The sequence below is a fragment of the Panicum hallii genome, chromosome 4 (assembly GCF_002211085.1).
Source record: "Panicum hallii strain FIL2 chromosome 4, PHallii_v3.1, whole genome shotgun sequence".
Taxonomy (NCBI): Eukaryota; Viridiplantae; Streptophyta; class Magnoliopsida; order Poales; family Poaceae; genus Panicum; species Panicum hallii.
The window spans coordinates 45,559,256-45,580,587 of record NC_038045.1 but is presented as its reverse complement, the minus strand read 5'-3'; the positions used below and the strand labels follow the sequence as shown (position 1 = coordinate 45,580,587).

General features: G+C 49.3%; 1 protein-coding gene across 1 annotated transcript; it reads right to left on the bottom strand.

Moving 5' to 3' along the window:
- Window positions 1–348: 348 nt before the first annotated feature.
- Window positions 349–1,048, bottom strand: LOC112889818. The gene has a single exon (XM_025956591.1). It carries the CDS (start codon window positions 883–885, stop codon window positions 652–654), a length of 234 nt encoding a protein of 77 aa, XP_025812376.1. The 5' UTR covers window positions 886–1,048; the 3' UTR covers window positions 349–651.
- Window positions 1,049–21,332: the final 20,284 nt, after the last annotated feature.

Genomic DNA, 21,332 nt, shown 5'->3' with positions numbered 1-21,332 from the left:
TTGTACAACAATTGTAACTGTCCATAACAGTCCTCAGCTCTGGAAGACAAAATGGAGGATTTTGCCTTCAACGCAATGCTCATCTCGTCAAACAAAAGGTTTTGATCCTTGGTGGATAGGGAAAACTGCCCTAGTTGTCATACATGGTGTCCTTCATGTAGCTAATTTAGTAGTCGTTAAGCTGAGCTCTTTTGATCTGTGCTCAGCCCTCCCAACTGACACAGATGCAAACGGTTTTGAAGCCAAGCAGTAGCATATCTTGCTCCATCGTCCAAATTTAACTTGATCTCTCTTACATAGGTATGGACAGTTATTGTACAACAATTGTACAGTTGTAAAAATAAAATGGACAGTTAAAATTGTTGTACAATATAGTATATATCTCGATCATATATATGTACAGAGAAAATAATATGTTACAAAATAGAAAGATGGGGCATCTATTTTAGCCTCGCCTCCCCACTACGAAAATTACACAATATAACAAGAAGAAATGGATCAGCCTTCCCCACCCCCAAGAAAGCAAGTACAGCAAGCATAAGGTCGCCAAACAAGCTGCATAGCACGTGCATCTCGCAATTCAGATTGCAGCGTGTGTGCAGCAACCTGTGACTGCGAGCTTGGAAACTGTACGCTATCTACGCCTGCGGCTCATGGGCGGCGGCGGCGGCGAGGGGCGTTCTTGCCGGCTGCCGCCATGGACGCCACGGCCTTGGCCCACGCCACGAGCTCCCGCTTCATCCGCTTCTCGTCGCCCCAGACCACCGGGTCCAGCGGCCGCCCCGTCTCCGCGGCGAGGAACGCCACCGCCGCCGCCCTGGCCGAGACCTCCCCGTCGCCGCACGCGGCCAGGAACGGCCGCGCCATCTCCGCTCCCAGAGCCATGTGGAACGGTCCGCGCGCGAGCGCGCACCACTCCCCCCGACTGGTCGCCGGTCGGGCTGCCTCCCCCGTCCGTCTTGTCGTCGTTCCGCGCTTGGCTGGGTGGTGAGCTTGTGAGGAGGGAGGGAGGGTGGCTGGCACCGTGGCACGAGGAACGAAGAACTCGGCGCGCCCTCCCGGCGTCTTTATACTCGGGCGCGCGCCGCAAGCGCCGGCGGCTCGCGTAATATCTGGCGCGCATAGCATATTCCTCCGCGCTGGGCCGGGGGATCGTGTGACGCGGAGCGGGCCGGGCGCTTGGATCGATCCGGCCGGGGGCGTCGCGGTCCGGTTCTCTGGACGTGCACCAGCACCATGGCATGGTGTCGTTCCTCACCCGTTCGAGCTGGTACACGTTTCGGATACGATCCTCGGCGAGGCACGACCGGAAAGCAAACGTGCCGGGACACGGATCACGGGTGATCCGTAGGTATCCATCGGTTCTTGTCGGAACACGGGGGGTGGTGAGCGACGTGCGCGTTCACTGTGCAGCAGTACCTGCCTGCTGCTGCGCGCTACGCTGACATCCTCGTCGTCTTCGCGGAGTTGTCGCGGTGTGCAGGCAACGTCCGTTGCCTAGTGACCACGCGCGCGCAGCGGAACGGAACGGAACGGAACAATCCTGCTCGACGACGACGGCGACGATGCCGCGGGACCACATGTGCCGCGCGCGCCGGTGACCGGACCGGCAGGCCGAGGAGCTCCACAGGACAGGAGCATGTGGTCCTGTGGACTTGTTGGTGTGGACCTGCGCGCTGTCGTGAGGGTGATGGATGGATTAAGGCGTGAAAGGGGTAGGTTTTTTGGTGCTGGTCCAGCGCTGTTACTGTTAGGGGCTAGCATAGCTAGGGTCATCGCATGACAGTGTGCTAAGGTCTGAACAATCAAATTAACTAGGCAGACGTGAATGTTTACGGCTGTGATTTCGATCGATTCGATCGTTTCATGTCACGCTATCGTTTTCTTTCATTCCTACACCACCAGACAGATACACAGCCCCTGAGGATCTGCAAGCAGATATCAATTGGTTCATCGCCTCTTCTGCTCACCGTAAGCTCTCCTTCGATCCAGCTAATATTGGGGCCCAACCTTTCGTTATCCTTCTCTCCTAAACCACGAGTATCATCATCGCAGGTTAGCAAGCAAGTAATCTCGGCATTCAACATGACCAAGGACGGCTCTAAGCAACTGATCCGTATATTCGACGGATTCGATACCACTGGCGGCGACGTGTGACATCTACAAATTAAGGCCTGCTTCTTTAGTCTTAGAAGTTTAGATTTGTCATAGCCAAACTTTTTAACTTTGACTACAAATAGAAAAATAATGATGTTAGTAGATTTATTAAAAGGAAAAAGTCCAAACTACTCCCCTCAAATATCATCGAAGTTCGGATAACCAACCCCTTAAGCTATTTCCTAGTTCAATTTACCCCCTAAACTATATAGTTTGGTCCAATTTATTTATCCATGCATAAGCAAAGTCTTGTGGTAAAATTTTGCTGGACGATAGCAGACATCATAACGCATTTTAGAAAAATATGTCAAGAGTTTTTCATCATTATTCTGATAGGATATAATATTTAATAATAAATTAACCCATATGATACAGAATTATGAAAAAAATGATGATGAAAAATTCATAATATATTTTTTTGACATATAGTGTGATGCTCACTACAACCCTGCAAAATCTTAAATTAATATTCCACTTTTATATGGAGAAATAAAAAAATAAATTGTATTGGAAGGTAAATTGGACCAAATGATATAGTTTAGGGGTCAAAATGAACCAAAAGATAGTTAAGGGGTTATTCGGACTTTGGACATACTTGAAGTGAGTAATTTGAACCTTTTCCTTATTGAAAAAACAACTATCATACCATGTAATTTTTTCCTATCTGAAATAAATATTTTTAGTGATATTGCTGTCCGTTGAAGATAAAAAACCGTTGAACATAAGACTAACCTAAATGTAACTATATTAGCCATCCGATTAATACTCCCATTCTGTGATTTGTTGTATGTATACATATGAGCTAATATCTCCGTTGTGTTCGATCTGAAAGCTCGCCTTCAGGACAGCAAAACTACATTGACGTCCTTGATGATGTGATGCGCAAAAATTGCAAAAGAACCGTCTGAATGGCGTCGACCAATTACATTTCAGCCGTCTCGGTGTTGCAACTTGCTCCATGACAGCGCCGGGCGGCAATGCCATCATGATGGCAAGCGAATTGGGCTGCTAACGGCGGCGTGCATCACGTAGTGGCATGCATTCCGTACAAACTATCTTATATGGGGTTATTGTTATCTTATTGCCTTTTCTCTTTTCTTTTTGTTTTTTTTTAGCTTTATGTGTAGCCACCTCTTGATGTGGTTGCTAGCAAATAGTGTGTCGCTTGTCACGAGAGATGTCTTGCAGCTTAAAGATTTTTTTTTCTTTATTTTGGAAAAGGACGGAACAAAGGATCTATGTAATACTCCTTAAATCATTGTAGCACATACGGCCAATGTTTTCTTTTCTTTTTTTTTCTTTTAGAATTCATCATTCTGTTAAGCATCAGCAACCGGCACTTCGCCAGCTAGTGACCAAAATTAATACATACTCCCTCCATCTTATGAAGAAGAGTGCAATTCTAGTTTTTTTTTCAGACAGATTAGTGGTGATGTGAAATAACCTTCGTGCTCTTATTTTTTTCACTGCATGCAACTAACCAGACTTTCAGAAATCATAGACAGAAGATAATTTTGGCATCAAATTTTTAGGATTGCTCTCTTTTATGGGATTTCTTTTTCAAATATCAGGGTTGCGCTCTTCATAGAATGGGACGAAGAGAGTAGTTTTGAATATAAACTATACAGGACACCCTTGAATCCTCCATGCAAATGCCATTTGCAGCTAAACAATCCGCAACAAGTACTATTACACTTTCTATAACATGTAGAGACCTCAGAAGTAGTAATAAGCTTAAAAAATCCTTACTTATTAAGCCTCTATAAACTCCTTAAAGAACGACCCCCTCTCGCTCCAATCAAATTGCCTACTTCGAATTGCAAGATCAAGGTTTGTTGCATCTATCTCCAGGATTACCCGGTTCAAGCTCGACAGAAACTTATACATAACTGTAACCAGACCATATATAGATTCGATCTGATCGAGCAATTACCCCATGCTGATGATGTGCCAATAGATTGCAAAACGTTGGCTTTCATGTATGTTTCTTCAACAGTTGTAGCAGTGCATATGCAATTGCTTGGGAGAAAAATTGCATTGTACATTTGCCACGATCATCCTGTACATACAGTACATCAAGAACTCCTGTCCTCCAAGAGTCAGCACATGGACAGCAACTGTGAGAAGAAATAATGTTTTGAAATGAATTGAAGGGGAAGAACAATCGAGGGAAGCTGCTGTCCCACTGGTCAGTGGACAAATGGTGTCCTTCTTTCTTGGACCCTTGTTGGTCACCAGAATCGGCACTCTTCCTGCTCTGCGTGCTCTTTAAGCTCCCTGATATATCTAGTAAACTGAAGATTCCGATGGCCAGGCAACTAATTAGGGGAAGGCTCAGCTCGTTGGTCGATCTATGTACAAGCTCGATCGATTACGGTTACTGGAAGCCAATCCATCAAGGAACTTCTCGTGGACGCACTATTCCCTGCGTCTCGTGGACGGCCACGGCGACGACGGCGAGGTGGAGGGGGAGGCGTTCTTGCCGGCCGCCGCCATGGACGCCACGGCCTTGGCCCACGCCACGAGCTCCCGCTTCATCCGCTTCTCGTCGCCCCAGATCACCGGGTCCACCGTCCGCGCCCGGTTCGTCTCCGCGGCGAGGAACACCGCCGCAGCCCCCCATGCCGACACCTCGCCGTCGCCGCCCGCTGCCGGGAACGACCTTGCCATCTCAGCCCCCAAATCCATGGCAGAGCAACAGCAACGTTCGGCGCTTGGGAGAGCGTAGCGACGCTATCGGCGTATCTGTCAGTGGAGACTGGGGAGGCTAAGGCTGGGTGTGGTGGCGAGCTTGTATGAGGAGGGAGGATGTCTGGCACGAGTAAACCGCCGCGCCCTCCCGTCGTTTTTATACGCGGGCGCCCGCCGCCGGCTCGCGTAATATCCGGCGCGCGCGCAGATTCCTCGCGCCGGGGTATCGTGTGACGCGGAGCCGGCCGCGTCTGCCCGCCGGGCGCTTGGTTGATCTGGTTGGGACGTCGCGGTCCGGCGTCTGACCCCCGCGGAATGGGACGGGCACCATGGCATGGCCTCGCCCGTTCGAGCGGCTACGCCTACCGTGCTACGCACACGTTTCCGATACGATCCTCGGCGAGGCACGATCGAGAAGCAAACGTGCCGGGACACGGGTCACGGAAAATCCGTAGATTTCCATCCGTTCTTGTCGGATCACGGATCTTAGCTAGTGGAGCGACGGATCAGTATCATGGCGAGCGACGTGTGCGTGCGCTGTACAGGACGTGCCTGTATCTCCTGCGAGCTGCATGCCGCAGCTGCCGCTACGCTGACATCGTCATCGTCTTCGTGGGGTTGTCGTGCGTGCGCGGTGCACGCAACGTGCGTTGCCCAACAACCTCGCGCGCGCAGGATATATACCACGGAATGAACCACATGCCGCGCGCGCTGGTGACCAGACCGGCAGAGGCCGAGGAGCACCACACAGGAGCATGGTCTTGTGCGCTTGTGGTATGTGGACCTGCACGGGGTCTTCATTTTCAGCGTGGTTCCTGCTGTCGTGAGGGTGATGGATGGATTAAGCCGTGAAAGAGGTAGGTTGGTGCTGGTCCGGCACTGTTAGTGGTTAGGGTCATCACACGACGACGCTGCTTAAAATAAAAGAAAAAATTCGGTATACACTATCGAACTATCGCAAAAGTTCGATTTTCATCCTTCAACTATAAAATCGGATAACAGAGGCCATCCAACTGTCAAAATCGGGCAAATTTGATCCTTAGAGTGGTTTTGAATGTGGTTTTGTATTTTTTAAAAAAATAAAAAAATCTAATTAGATCTAAAAAATCAAAACTAATTTATTTTAAATTAGAAAAATATGAAACTAGTACCAAAATTTTTCTAAAAATGTAAACTATTTATTATTGCTCTATTTGAATCTTATTTATTAAAAATTAATAGGCATAACTACAAGCAATCAAATACTATGAATATGAAAAAATTGGATCCGAATAACTGACAAGTATTGTACCAGTAGATAGGTTATATTTTTAGAAAACTTTTGGTACTCATTTCGTATTTTTTTATTTAAAATAAATTACTTATAATTTTTTAGTTTAAATTTAAATATTTTAAATTTTCACAAACTGGAAAACCACCTTCAAAACCATACAAGGGTCGAATTTGCGCGGTTTTGATAGTTGGATGGCATCTGTTATCCGGTTTTGCAGTTGAAGGTTGAAAATCGTACTTTTGCAATAGTTGAATGGTGTAAATCGGATTTTTCTCTAAAATAAAAAGGACCTGAGATGGGGATCAAAGTGCAGTATCTAGGGGTGACGGAATTGTTGCTTCTTCTTTTTTTTCTTTTTTTTGGCGCAACATGTGCATATATAGTAGCATATTGTTAGCTTCTTTGGAGGCGACGCACGGCACCTCCATGTGTTGCTTGTTGACCCTGAACGGCAGTGTCTCTGATGAGAGTATCAAGAAGCGCTAGAGAGCGATGCAACTAACTGCTAAGCAAGGTGTCTGCCGTAGAACGTGAATGTTTATGATTTCGATTATTCATTTCATGTCACGGTATCGTTTTCTTTCTCTCCTACACCACAAGATACACCCACTGAGGATCTGCAGGATATCAATTTGTTCACCGCCTCTTCTGCTCACCGTAGGCTCTTCTTCGGGCCAGCTAATCCTGGGGCCCGTCCTTTCGTTATCCTTTTCCTAAACCACTAGTGTCATCGCAGGTTAGCATCAGTTAACCTCGGCATTGATCAACACGGCCAAGGACGACGGGTCTAAGCAACAGATCCGTATATTCGAGGCATCCGACACCACTGGCGACTTGGAACCTATAATTCTAAAGAATTACTGTAGGCTACATTTGAAGAACCCTAGGCTGGCAGATTAGTACTCCCATTCTGTATTTTGTAGCTACATCCATTCTGATTAAAACGTAGGTTATTTTAACTTTTTTATTCATAGATTTGGATATGCACCTACACATCAATTATATCTAGATAAATAGCAGACACTATAATTCTAGAAACCTACAGTTTGGAACTGAAGGAGTAGTACACATTCATATGAGCAAATATCTCTGTGGCGTTTGATCGAGAAGAAGCTCGCCTTCACGACAACAAAACCACAGCGACGTCCTTGATGCCGAAGAACTGCAAGAGACCGGCGGTAGAATCGCTCGACTGGCGTCGGTTTATCAACTGAGATTTCGGGTGTCGGTGCTGCCACTTGTGCCGTGACAACGCCGGCGGCGACGCCGACAGGTTGAGTCACCGATCATATGGTGCGGGTGGAGGACGTACCGGAGGTATGGAGGGATCTGCGGTGCAGTTGTAGCGCAATCTTAGGACTCGCGTTGCGGCGGCGACCACTCACTCCATGGCAAGTGAATTGGGCCGCTAACGGCGGCGCGATTAACTATGTAATGGCACGCTTTGTAATTTGGGTCATGGTGCTCACTTTTTCCTTTTCTTTTCTTCTTTATGTAGCCACCTCTTCATGTGGTTGCAAGCACCAAGCAAATACGGTCACCTGTCCTGACAGATGTTTTGCCAATTAAAGTTTTTTTTCTTAATTTTTGGAAAATGACGACATAGAGGAATTTATGTTGCACTCCCTGAAGTGTTACGATCAACCTGATCAATTCGTAGGCCAGAAGAATCCAAGAGTTATTGCAATGAAAGGTCCGCGCTATTGTTAAATGGGCCTAGATGATTCTAGCTCCATTTAGGACAGGCTAATATATTTAGTGTAACAATAAACTAATTAGCTTGACGGACTGAGCTAGGTTATTTGTGGTGAAATTTGAATATCCAAGTTTAAAACATTGGTTCAACACATATGCTTGTTTTTTCTAGATTTATTTCAATACTAAACGGTGCTATCGTTTAGTAGGTGATGTGAAATGTCAACAGCATTTGTTCACCGCAAACTTTTTCAAATCCTGCTGGGAAATTATTAGTGGCGATCTCGTAACAGCACTTGACACCTTTCATGACCTCTGCTGTTTGAACTTTGACCTCCTCAACACAGCAAACATCGTCCTTCTGCCCAAAAAGGAGGGGGCCGAGAAGATTGGGGATTATCGGCCAGTTAGCCTCATTCACAGCGTCGCGAAACTCCTGGCCAAGGTCTTAGCACTACGTCTAGCACCGGCAATGCAACAGATCATCTCCAAGAGCCAAAGTGCCTTCATCTGGGGTCGCAGCATCCATAACAATTTTCTATACGTACATAATATGGCGAGGCGCTTCCACAGAAATAAAACCCCAATGCTGCCTGTAAAGCTGGACATTTCAAAGGCTTTTGATTCAATCCGCTGGGACTACATCCTCTCCCTCTTGCAGCATATGGGCTTCCTGACAAGATGGAGGAACTGGCTCGCAGTGATCTTCTCAACAGCTTCGTCGCAGATCTTACTCAATGGCATCCCGGGGCCACCGATCCCTCACGGTCGAGGACTGCGACAAGGAGACCCCCTTTCGCCCCTCCTGTTCATTCTCGCGATAGATCCCCTGCAGCGCCTTCTCAGCCTAGCCACGGAGGCAGGGATTCTTACTAGAGTCGCAAGGGATCGTGCCAGACTGCGTGTCTCTTTGTACGCGGACGACGTTGTCATCTTCCTGCAGCCAGAAAAATAGGAGGTGCAAGCCTTGAGTCACCTCTTGAACTTGTTCGGGCAGGCTACAGGGCTTCAAACGCATGTCCAGAAGTCCTCGATCGCTCCGATCTGCTGCGATGGCATCGACCTAGACGACGTCCTGGCTGACCTCCCGGCAGTACGGGCATCTTTCCCGATTAAATACCTTGGCCTACCGCTTTGTACCAGGAGTCTCCTGCGAAAAGTAGACTTCCAACCCCTGGTCGACGAAGCCGCGTCAAGATTGTAAGGTTGGCAGTCGCAACATTACATAGACAGGCCGAGTGACCCTCACTAAATCGGTCTTTTCCTCTCAACCTGTTTACCTCCTAACTACCTTAAGCACCGAGGTTCTGGATTCCATCGACAGATCTAGAAAGAAGTTTCTTTAGGCGGGGGACGAAAACCTCACGGGAGAAGTGCAAGGTTAACTGGCCAACGGTCGCTAGGCCAACGGAATTATTTGGGGGGGGGGGGGGGTGGGCAGGCCTCCTAGACCTCGGGAGATTCGCAAGAGCTTTTCGTTTAAGAGGAGTGGACAACGCCGGAAAAACCTTAGGTTGGCATGGGCACACCTTGTAACAAGACGGATAAATTGTTACTCGCGGCTTCCACGGAAATTCAGATTGGAGGTGGAAAGAAAATCTCCTTCTGGCACTCGGTCTGGACGGCAGGCCGCCGGCCAAAGGATATTGCACCAGATATTTACGCCTTGTCCAGAAGAAAGAATAGGAAACTACATGAAGCCTTGTCAGATAACGATAACCAGTGGATCCGTGATATCATGCTACGCCCAAACATCACTAAGCACCACCTGCAGCAATTCATAGACCTATGGGTCATCGTGCGGGAGGTCCGCCTTAACCCGGAGATTGCGGACTTGATCAGATGAAAATAGACGGCCAACGGAGAATACTCTGCAGCTTCAGCTTACCGGGCACAATTCCTCAGCTCCATCGCAACGAAACTACAACCACTGATTTGGAAGCCATGGGCTACACAAAAATGCAAATTCTTCGCGTGGCTCATCATCAAGAATAGAGTATGGACGTCTGACCGTTTGGCAACCAGGGGCTGGCCAAGGAACGATGTTTGCCCCTTCTGTCGGGTGGAACCGGAATCAGCACACCACCTACTAGTGACATGTCATTTTACAAGGCGAGTGTGGAGCCTTATCGCTGGGTGGGTCCATTACCACCAGCTGCTTCCAAGCCATTGGGGTATCACGCACTCGGTCAAAGAGTGGTGGCACATGATAGGGAACTTTAGGGGCATGCCATCAAGGCCGCTTAAATCCTTCCTCCTCCTGGTCTACTGTGAGATTTGGAAGGAAAGAAATGTAAGAACTTTCAACCAATGGAAGACTTCGACAATAATGCTCTTTAAGCAAAATCAAGGAGGAGGCGCAGGCATGGGGAATTGTGGGAGCTCGACACCTGGCGGATCTCACCGGAGTCTAGTGGTGGGCCACTGGCCACCCTTTGTACAATTTTTTTTTACCGCGGTTTTTCTTGCTTTCGTGTCTTTTAGGGAGCCTTCCGTGCCCTCCCGTTTGTAATCCTTTCTTTGTTAATAGAAATACGCACAGTTTGTGCTTGTTCGTTCAAAAAGAAAGAAATATCAACAGCGAGGAAGGTAGGATATGCTATAATTGTAAATTTAGTGCCTATATTTGAATATAGGAATTAGGGATTAATATCCCTAGGACCTCAAAGTTTCTAAAGAAATTCCAACAATCGAAAACAGCCCTAGGATACAATCTTGTACCAAAGGTTCTATTTTGAATATATTGCATCGTATAGCTATCCTATAAAAGTTCCTAAAGAAACTCTAACCATCCAAAATAACTTGAATATATCGCATTAGTATAGGTATCCTTTGAAAGTTCCTAAAGAAACTCTAACCATCCAAAATAACCCTTACGGCATAGAAGGCAAATGCTTGGGTAGAAGTTGGAAGATACTATAACCGGACCATACTATTTTGTCTTGCATTTTGTACTTTCAAAACATTGTGCGCAAATCATGGAAGTACGAAAAGCCACCAATTACCCAATGTTAAGTTTCGATGCGTGTTTCTTACTCAATAGTTCCAACTAACAGTATACAACTGCTTAGAGAAATATTATATTCTACATGCATGTCCCTCTATCATCCTATATATACAAGTTCAATACAGTACAGTACATACCAGGGACTCCTCTCCTCTGAAAACCAGCATATAGACAACAACCACGAGTCCACGACAGGATCTATCTACAAACCGATCCATCAGGGAACAGCACGTACACTACGATCCCCTGCGTCTCATGGACGGCCACGGCGACGACGGCGTTGAGGACGAGGAGGAGGTGGTGGTGCTCTTGCCGGCCGCCATGGACGCCGCCACGGCCTTGGCCCACGCCACGAGCTCCCGCTTCATCCGCTCCTCGTCGCCCCAGATCACCGGGTCCACCGGCCGGCCCGTCTCCGCGGCGAGGAGCACCGGCGCCGGCCCGCCCGCGACCTCCCCGTCGCCGCCGCCCGCCGCCCGGAACGGCCGCCGCAGCGCCGCCTCCGCTTCCAGAGCCATCGACCAACGACCCGATCCCCGCCCCCGCGCGCGCTAGCTCCGCCCCCGACGCCGAGCAGCTTGACTACGCGAAGGCCAGCCGCGAGAACAAGACCAGCGGAATGCGACTGAGATCACCGTGTCCTGATGGGCTCCCCAGCGCCGCGGCCGCCGTCTTTTTATGTCAGAGGCGAGAGGGGGGGCGCGTTCGTTGTGTGTGCGAGCTTGGAAGGATAATTCGCCACGAGGAACTCGCCGCGCCGTGGCGTCGCTTTTATACGCGGATGCCAATTGGATCCCTCGCGCCGCACCGCGGCGGGGTGCGTGGCGTGCGTGCGACGGGGAGCGCGCCGCGCCTGCCCGGGCGCCTCGGGTATGGTTGCGGCGTCGCGGTCGGGGCTCCGGCGGGATGGGACGGCCGTGGCAGCTTCTGTTCGGACAGCAGGCTAGCTTGCTACACGAAGGACACGATTCTCGCGAAAGCGAACGTGCCGGTGTACCGAATACCGATACCGGACACTTTTGTCTCCGTGCATGTTTGACGCTCGACGCGACAGTTTTTTTTTTCTTTTAACAAAAAGGATGACATAGCTGTGCGATATACATGAAAATATATATAGTACTCTCTTGTTCCAATTTATACGTTGATTAACATTTTAATACGTAGCTTTTGCTATATATTTACATACACGTTATATCTATAGATACGTAGTATTTAGAAAAACTAAAACGACTGTAGGAGTACGTCATATCCAGATCAGTACACAATGGATGATCCATGGATCGAGACTTCGAGAGCCTTCACCGTTGAGCCACGATATGAATCGGACTACCAACCATCACGATCGGCACGTATGGAACTTGCTAGGTGGCGCGCAACAGGAAGCTTCCTATGGTCCGCCCCCACCTTTCTTTCGATTTTCATTAAACCAAAATTTGTATGTGAACTTTTAGTTTCCAAAACTATTTGGACGATTATCGACATAACTTTTTGCATGGTAATTTCTTCCAATAGGTTTCGTTTTTGGATCATTCTTCCAATAAGTTCCACGAAAGAACCTCAAACTTAAGTCTGGCGTACCTTGTATTTGGATATTAGGAAAATTAGCAAATATGCTCGTGTTTTGTTACAAGCAAAACTGTACAAATATATTAATTAATATATTGTACATGATTTTTTGTTACAATTGAAGAGTAATGACCAGTACGTAGTACGTGTGGCTAAGGATATCTGTTTTACTCGTTATGTGCTAATTTTACATGGTTTCAAACCTTCATATCTGGTTCTTGCACCCTTCAATATAGGGTTCACCTATCAACACATGATAGACTAAAAGTCAAAAGATGGAAGAGATGGTCCGCTCTTAGGACAAATACGTCCGTGTGTTGCTACTAACAAAGCTATATAAATATATTAATTAGCACACTATAATGTTAAAAGTATTTTTCAAAAATGTGGTATATTATTGAATATATGTATCTTCTCCTAGTATTTTTTATTATAATTAAAAGAGTAATGGTTTGGTTCGCCACCATAAAGATTGCTAAAAGCAGTGGCTAGCGTGAAAGTTTTCAGCTTTTAAAGGTCGAAGGGGTTTACATATAGATAAAATCTAAGTTTTGAGGGTTTAAACATGAAAGATATGAGCTTTTAAACTATAAATTAGACGACTACAGGTTGATTAATGAAATGGGGGATTTTTCTACCGAATGTAGCATGGTAACTGTATACTTATTAGACCGCTATTTTATTTTTTATTCCAAATAGGATGAATTCTATACCCTTCTCACCAACTTGTTCATGGTATGGTTGCCGGATTTCTTCCTTCCCAAACGCAAGGTTGGCAGTTCAAAATCACAACCTGCAAATTTTATTTGCTTTTACCTAATCCGTGCCTCTTAGGCTATCTCCAGCGATATCCTCCAAATCCCATCCTCTATCTTTTTCCTCCATATCAACCTCATTCTCTATACCAAACTTAACTCCAACAACATCCTCTATTTCCATCTTCTATACCCCACAATCTTACTTTTCCACCCTTTCTTCCAACCTCCGTTTCCCCCGCCCTCCTCCCGCGCCCCTCTGCCGCCTCCGGCCCGCCGCCCTCCGCCCGCGCCTCCGCCCGCCGCCCTCCTCCCGCGCCTCTCTGCCGCCTCCGCCCGCCCCCGCCCCCGCCGCCCTCCTCCCGCGCCTCCGCCCGCCGCCCTCCTCCCGCGCCCCTCTGCCGCCTCCGCGCCTCCGCCCGCGCCTCCGGCCCGCCGCCCTCCGCCCGCGCCTCCGCCCGCCGCCCTCCTCCGCCCGCCTCCTCTGCCCGCCGCCCCCGCCCGCGCCTCCGCCCGCGCCTCTGCCACCTCCCGCGCCCCTCGCCCGCCGCCCCTCCTCCCGCGCCCCTCGCCGCCTCCGCCCCTCCGCCCGGCCGCGCCCCGCCGCCCCGCCGGCAGCGCCTCTGCCGCGCCCCGCAGCGGCGCCGCCGCCCCTCCCGCGCCCCGCTTGTCGTGCGCTGCTCGGGATGGAGGACGCCAGTCGTGCCCGCCTCTGTGCGGGACGCAGAGCGCGTCCCCCATTTTACCGCATAGTATAGAGGGTACCGTTGGAACGGTAGAGGAGCTACAGTATGCTCTATAATAGGGAACAGACCCTTTTAGAGCATACCGCTGGAGTTAGTCTTAGGTCCACTGTAACACCCTAATGTATTTTTCCCTAATTTTAATGAATTTATTTGAGCTTAAATAAATTTTCTAGGCTTTTCTTTAATTTTTGTGGCATTTAAAGTAATATTATAACGCAAGTAATTAAAATTTATCATAGGATCAAATTGTTTGTGCATTCATGCTTGTCACACCCGATTTATAAGAACATAAATCGAGCAATCATATATGCGCCAGGATCAAGTCACGCATATATACAACAGATCATCAAGATATCACAACACATGTCACGAATAACATTAATATAAATCGTAAACGAATCATAAATGAATTATTTTATTACAACCGAATCAAGAATCGGTTCAAGAGTTGCGGAAGCGTAAAAGAGATACATGAAGAGCTGGGCGCCACAGGGACGTCGACTGGGAGACAAACGCCTAGAAGTCGTCGAAGCCGCTGACGTAGTCCTCCACGTTGCCGGGCACTGAGCAGCAGTCGAAGATATCCGAAATAGAACAGAAGAGTAGAGAGGCAAGTGTGAGTACAACTCGTACTCAACAAGTATAACACGAGCATGAGGCTCTAAGGTTAGCTGACTCAACTGCATTAGCTTTTAGTCTTGGTAAATTTTATTAAGGCTAATTACTACAAGTGGATGAATTACCATAAACCCAATTGCATAATAAATTAATCAATATTAATTAAAAACTACTGAGAACCATCCAACCAAAACCACCCGGGGAATCGCCCTCGTCAAAGGTTGATAACCCCACTAATCAGACGGAGGATCTGGGCCGCTCATGACTGTGAGCACAGCTGATATATCAGTTTTACACTCTCGAGAGGTTGCACAACTTTACCCACAAGTCGTGAGCTACGCTAGTTGTTCATCACACTTCCTTAGGTGAGATGGCTAGCAAGCACACTACGAGACCGTTACAAAGGACCACGTTGGTAAGGTGTAACCGCTAAGGATTCTGGATCAGCGACGATGGGGCCCACCTCCGGGGGTACAAGACACACAGCACAGACCAAGCCAGAGGAGCAGGGACCATTGAAGCTTACCACCCCTCTTGCCCACGCAGGTAAGTTACTCCCGAACCAAAATGACCTAATTAGTAAGTCAAGACCGTCCCATTCCAGTCTTGTGGTTGCGCGGTTGTCCCAGGTTGTCGCTCTATGAGCCGGTCCTTAGGGAGAGTGGCCAACCAAGCACTAAGCACCGTGCTGGCCCCCTAAACCATGTTTCTAACAAAAACATCTTTTAAGGACGCACAAACCACTCAAGCACACAGCACAGAGGGTCGGCTTCAGAATTAAGTTGCATAAGACCATTAATCAAATTAATTAAAAAAAAAGGATCAAGATGTGTTATAGCGCAGCAACCTAGCACAACTAACCAAGAATGCAACCCATAGGATATATATAAGGATATAAAAGTGGCTAGGAAATCCTTATAGGTATACAGAATTAAATGCAGTATGAAGTTGTATTTAAAAGTGATAGGAGGTTCATGTTATACTTGCCTTCCTCGTACTCTCCCGGCTGCTGCTCGAAGTGCTCGGAAGACGGCTGCTCCTGGTACTGCTCCAAAGGCTCCGCGTCTACTCACGATCATCAAACATAGCCCATACATACACACATGCATAGCAAGAACAACTATAAGAAAACAGTACACCAATACAATAGAACAGCACATGAAACTAGCCTAGAACTAATCTACGCGTTACAACGATCGCATGGATATAAAGAACACCTAAAACGGAGCTAAAACGTGAAAACTATGCTTAAAACAGGATCCAGGGACCTAATTGTAAGAAAAACAGGACTTCCAAGGGCTTCTGGACAAAAACCGAGGACTAAAACGTAATTAAAGCATAGACTCAGGGGCTAGCACGTGAAAACTCCAAAACTAGGGCTAAGAAACAATTTCTAGAGAGCTCGGGGTGTTAAACAAGAAGAAAAGGACCTACTTGTAATTATTTTTGACTCCCGGGTGGACTGCGGGTTGATTTCCCCAAAAGGCAGGGGTTCTTTAGCAAATCCTATAGGCTGAAACGGTATGATGTAATCTGGGCCCTCGGATCAGATCTGTGCGGCCCAGATTAGAATCCATACGCGAAGGGGTACGGGATGATCTCAGCCTTTGGATCGAGATCGGACGGTCGGGATTGGATCTAGGTTTACTACTCGCGCTATCCACCGGATGTGAAATGGACGGCTGAGATTTAAAGATTCCGGCGAACCGGTACGCGCTGCTCGGGTTCCTCGGATCTGAATCGCACGGCTCAGATCGAAGGGCTTCACGATCTAATCCTATCCGTGAACGCCAGATCGGACGGCCAGAGGGAACGGGGACTCCGGGGCGGCGATTTCTCGCCGGAGGGAAGGAGGCCGCGGCGGAGGCTCACCGGCGTTGTGCGAACGGGCGTTTCCGTGGCCAAGGAATGACGGAATCCGGTCGGGGAGCGGGAGAAGGGCACGGGGAAGCCGATTGGAGGCAAAGGGGGCGGAGGAGGTGGCCGTGGCGGCCGGGCGACGGCGGCGTGCGGCTCGGGGTAACGGCGACAAGTGGGGCGCGCACGCACAGAGGGGAAAAGGGAGGGACAAGAGCACGGCGCGCTTCTTACCTCTCCGGGGTACTGCAGCGGCAGTGGGGGGGCCGGGGATCGAGGCGTCGGGGTGGTGCCGCGGTGGCGCAGAGGCTCGGGCGGCGGCGGCTCCAATTCGGGGTCGGTGGAGTGGCGTAGGGTTGGAGGCGGCGGCGGGATTAGGGCACGGGTAGGTGGGGGTCGCAGGGCCACTTAAGGGCGGGAGCCGAGACCTCGGCGTGCGGGCCCAGAGGAGGAGATCGCCGGCGGAATCGGAGGCCGTTGGGCGCCGGGGAAAAAACAGAGGAAGGGAAGAGAACGGAGGGGGAAAGGAGCTGACGCGTGGGTCCAGCTTGCCAGAGAGAGAGGGGGCGAGCGGTGGAGGGCGAGCGCTCTCGGGCTGAGGAGGACGCGGGGGCCCAAGCGGGGGAGGGAAAGAGGGAGAGGGAGGAGCTGGGCCTCGGGGAAACGCTGCGGCCCAAAGAGAGAAGAGAGGCGCGGCTGGGGAAAAGAAGAGAGGGAGAGAGGGCCCGCGGGGAAAGAAGGGCTGGGCCGCCGTGGCCCATGCGGGAGGGAGAGGGGAGAGGGAAGCTGGGCCAAGGAGAGGAAATGGCTGCCCTTTCTTTTCCTTTTTCTTTTTTTTTTCTACACTCCACTAACTCAAAGAAACTATTTGAATTCAAACTACAATTTGAATTCAAATCCATAGATTCCACACAATTAAAACAATGCTGCGGCATGAATGCACAAACACTTTAATCCTATGGTAAATTTTATTTCCTTGCGTTATAAAATTACTTTAAATACGAGATAAACTAGAGAAAACCCTGGAAAGTTTATTCGAGCCCAAATAAATTAATTAAAATTTGAGGAAATTACCTTAGGGTGTTACAATGCTGCAGCATTGTTTTATTTGTGTTGAGTTTATAGAGTTTGAATTCAAATTCAATTGAATTCAAATGGATTTGTTTGAATAGCTTGAGTGTAGGAAAGAAAAAGAAAAGAAGAAGAAGAGGAGAAGAGAACAGCAGCCCAGCAGCCTTGGCCCAGCCCATTTCTCTCCCTCTCCTTCCTCCTCTCTCCTCTCCCCTTCCCTGCATGGGCCACGTCGGCCCACTCTTTTCCCCACCAGCCCATCGGCCGGCTCAGCCCATCGGCCGGCTCAGCCCATCGGCCACCCCGCGTGCTTCCTTTCTTCCCCTTTCTCTCGCTGTCACCCCGGGCCCGCCTGTCGGCGCCCTCCTCCCACCGGGCGTTAGCTCCTCCCCTCTCTTTCTTTTCCCCCTCCCCTGTTTCTCCCCGCCGGCCGGCCGCCCTGCCGCTGCCCGTGGCCCCGCTTCACTGCCTCCCTGGGCCCATTCCACCGCACCGTACCCCGCCTAGAACCCTCTGGAGGCTACCCGAGCTCGGATGGGGTCGTGCTGCAACCGCCCGCGGGATGCGCGGCATCCGTTGGCTCGGCGACCCGCACGCCGAGACTGCTCAGCCCTCCTCTTATTCCCGGCACCTCTCGGGTTCCCCCCCAAGTTGCAGCGGCCATCCTAAGCGCGCCCTGAGTCCTGCACCGTACGCCACTGCCCGGATTGGAAGGCACCACCGTCGTTGACCACCGTCGGTAAGTGCCTGCCGCGTTTTGGTTCCCCGCCACCGGTGCACTTCGGGCCTTCCTAACCCCCCTAGTCACCTCCACAGGGGCTCCACGGATCGGTTCCCGCAACCCAGAGGCCCGGAGCACCTCTGCAGCGGCCTCCCCACGACCACCGACCGCCTCCGCCGCCTGCTTGCCGCCGAGGGCACTCCTCCGCCGCATCCTCGCCCGTCTCGAGCCCACGGTGAGGAACAACACCACCCCCTCTCGGTGATAATCCAGCTAGCGTGGTTTGTGGCATGTTTCCGAGGTCGGAACGCCGTCCCGGCGAGACCCGTCACGCAGAGCCGCCCCTCGCCGTGGCAGAATGCGGTTGAGCCCAGACCGGCCGTCCTGAGTACCCAGGCGTGCTCGTCATGTCCCTCTGGTCCTCCCCAGCTCAAGCCCCGCTCGAATAGACTTCCGGAGAATCGGATTTGGCCTGCGCCGGCGAAGCGCCGCCGCAGGATTGGTCACCGGAGAGGTAGCGCCGCCACCTGTGTCCCCAAACCTCTCCAGCCGTCCGATCCGCAGTTAGTGGCCAGGATTAGATCGCGGTGGGTTTAGATTGGAGCCACTGGATCATGATCCAGCGGACGGAATCCACGCGTACCCCTTCGGATAATAGATCTAATCTCAGCCGCCTGCTTTAGATCCAACGGCCCAGATTAAAGCATACCCCTTTGGCCAGCCATTTTGCTAAAGAGCCCCTGCCTTTTGGAGAAATCAACCTGCGGTCCTATTTAGTTCAAAAATAATTACGATCAGGTCCTTTTCTTTCCCTTTGACCCCCTGAGCTTTCCAGTTTTCATGCCCGCAGTCCAGTCCTAAGGTTTTTAACCAGCTAGCCCCTGAGTCTATGCTTTAATTACGTTTAGGTCCTCAGTTTGCGCACAGAACCCCTGGAAGTTCTGTTTTTCTCGCAAATAGGTCCCTGGATCTTGTTTAAGCGTAGTTTTCGCGTTTTAGCTCCATTTTAGGTGTTCTTTATATCCACGCGATCGTTGCAACGCGTAGAATAGTTCTAGGCCAGTTTGTGTGCTGTTCTAGTGTATTGGTGTACTGTTTCTTATGTTTTGCTATTGTTTGCATGTGTGTGCATGTGTGGCCCACGTATTGCTGATACGATCGTGAGTAGACGTCGAGCCACCGGAGCAGTACCGGGAGCAGCCATCTTCCGAGCAGTTTGAGCAGCAGCAGGAGAGTTTCGAGGAAGGCAAGTATAACATGAACCTCCTATCACTTTTAAATACAATTTCATACTGTATTTTAATACTGTATGCCTATAAGGACTTTCCTAGCCACTTTATATCCTTTATATAAATCCTTTGGGTTGCATTTTGGTTAGTTGTGCTAGGTTGCTGCGCTATAACACACCTGGTCCTTTTTAATTAAATTGATCAATGGCCTTATGCAACTTAATCCTGAGAGTGACCCTCTGTGCTGTGTGCTTGAGCGGCTCACGTCTCCTTAAAAATATGTTTTTGTAGAAACATGGTTTAGGGGGCCAGCACGGTGCTTAGTGCTTAGTTGGCCACTCTCCCTAAGGACCGGTTCATAGAGCGACAACCTGGGACAACCGCGCAACCACAAGACTGGAATGGGACGGTCTTGACTTACTAATTAGGTCGTGTTGGTTCGGGAGTAACTTACCCGCGTGGGCAAGAGGGGTGGTAAGCTTCAATGGTCCCTGCTCCTCCGGCTTGGTCTGTGCTGTGTGTCTTGTACCCCCGGAGGTGGGCCCCATCGTTGCCGATCCAGAATTCTTAGCGGTTACACCTTACCAACGTGATCCTTTGTAACAGTCACGTAGTGTGCTTGCTAGCCATCTCACCTAAGGAAGTGTGATGAACAACTAGCGTAGCTCACGACTTGTGGGTAAAGTTGTGCAACCTCTCGAAAGTGTAAAACTGATATATCAGCTGTGCTCACAGTCACGAGCGGCCCAGATCCTCCTTTTGATTAGTGGGGTTATCAACCTTTGATTAGAGAGATTCCCCTGGTGGTTTTGGTTGGATGGTTCTCAGTAGTTCTTAAATTAATATTGATTAATTCGTTATGCAATTTGGGTTTATGGTAATTCATCCACTATTAGTAAATAGTTTTAATAAAAATTTGCCAAGACTAAAAGCTAATGCAGTTGAGTCAGCTAGCCTAGAGCCTCATAGTTTGTGTTATACTTGTTGAGTACTAGTTTGTACTCACACTTGCCTCTCTACTCTTCTGTTCTATTTCGGATATCTTCGACTGCTGCTCAGTGCCCGGCAACGTTGAGGACTACGTCAGCGGCTTCGACGACTTCTAGGCTTTTGTCTCCCAGTCGACGTCCCTGTGGCGCCCAGCTCTTCATGTATTTATTTTACGCTTCCGCATTCTTTGAACCAATTCTTGATTCGGTTGTAATAAAAATATTCATTTTAGAATTTATGCGCTTTTATTCGTGACATGTGTTGTGATATCTTGATAATCTGTTGTATATATGCGTGACTTGATCCTGGCGCATGATTGCTCGATTTATGTTCTTTATAAATCGGGTGTGACATCCACCCATCAAGATCAAAAGTTAAACTATGGAAGAAATGGTCCGCTATTTAGAGATAGGTAGCGAAGAAAAGTTGTTGAAATAAATTCTAGAAACTTATTCAACTAAGTTTACTTCTAAAAGATTAATTTAAGAAAAAAGCATAATTCCCACAGTGGCACCTCGTGCAGGCATGATGCGGTAGCGCGCCCGGATGCAGGCGTGCAGCCGAAGGGGACAGAACTTAGCTCCGCGCTACCGTGGGGCCGCCCGCACGCGCGCGGCGGCCGGGCAGGCCGAGGAGCGAGCCCACTGCACATGCACGGCACGACACTCCTTTTGGGCCAGTTAATCTTGGTGGGGCCCGGCCCGGCCTCTCCTTATCGTCTTGGTAAACCGGAGGTTAGCATCACCTGACGGACCTTAGCATTGAATAAGAAATTGAAGACTCAGCATGAGCATTACTGCAGTCATCCTCTTCGAATTCAAGGGCTATCGCGATGCAGGATCTGCGTTATTTGTGTCACAGAATGGTAATTTCGAGTCGGTTTATTGGGACGAGGGATTGGGATTAAATTCCCTAGGCCTTGAAGAACTCTAGAGCAATTTAGCGTACCGAAACGT

What these genes read in the sequence shown, in the direction of transcription:
- LOC112889818 (XM_025956591.1), bottom strand. Translation starts at nt 885, where the DNA reads ATGGCTCTGGGAGCGGAGATGGCGCGGCCGTTCCTGGCCGCGTGCGGC.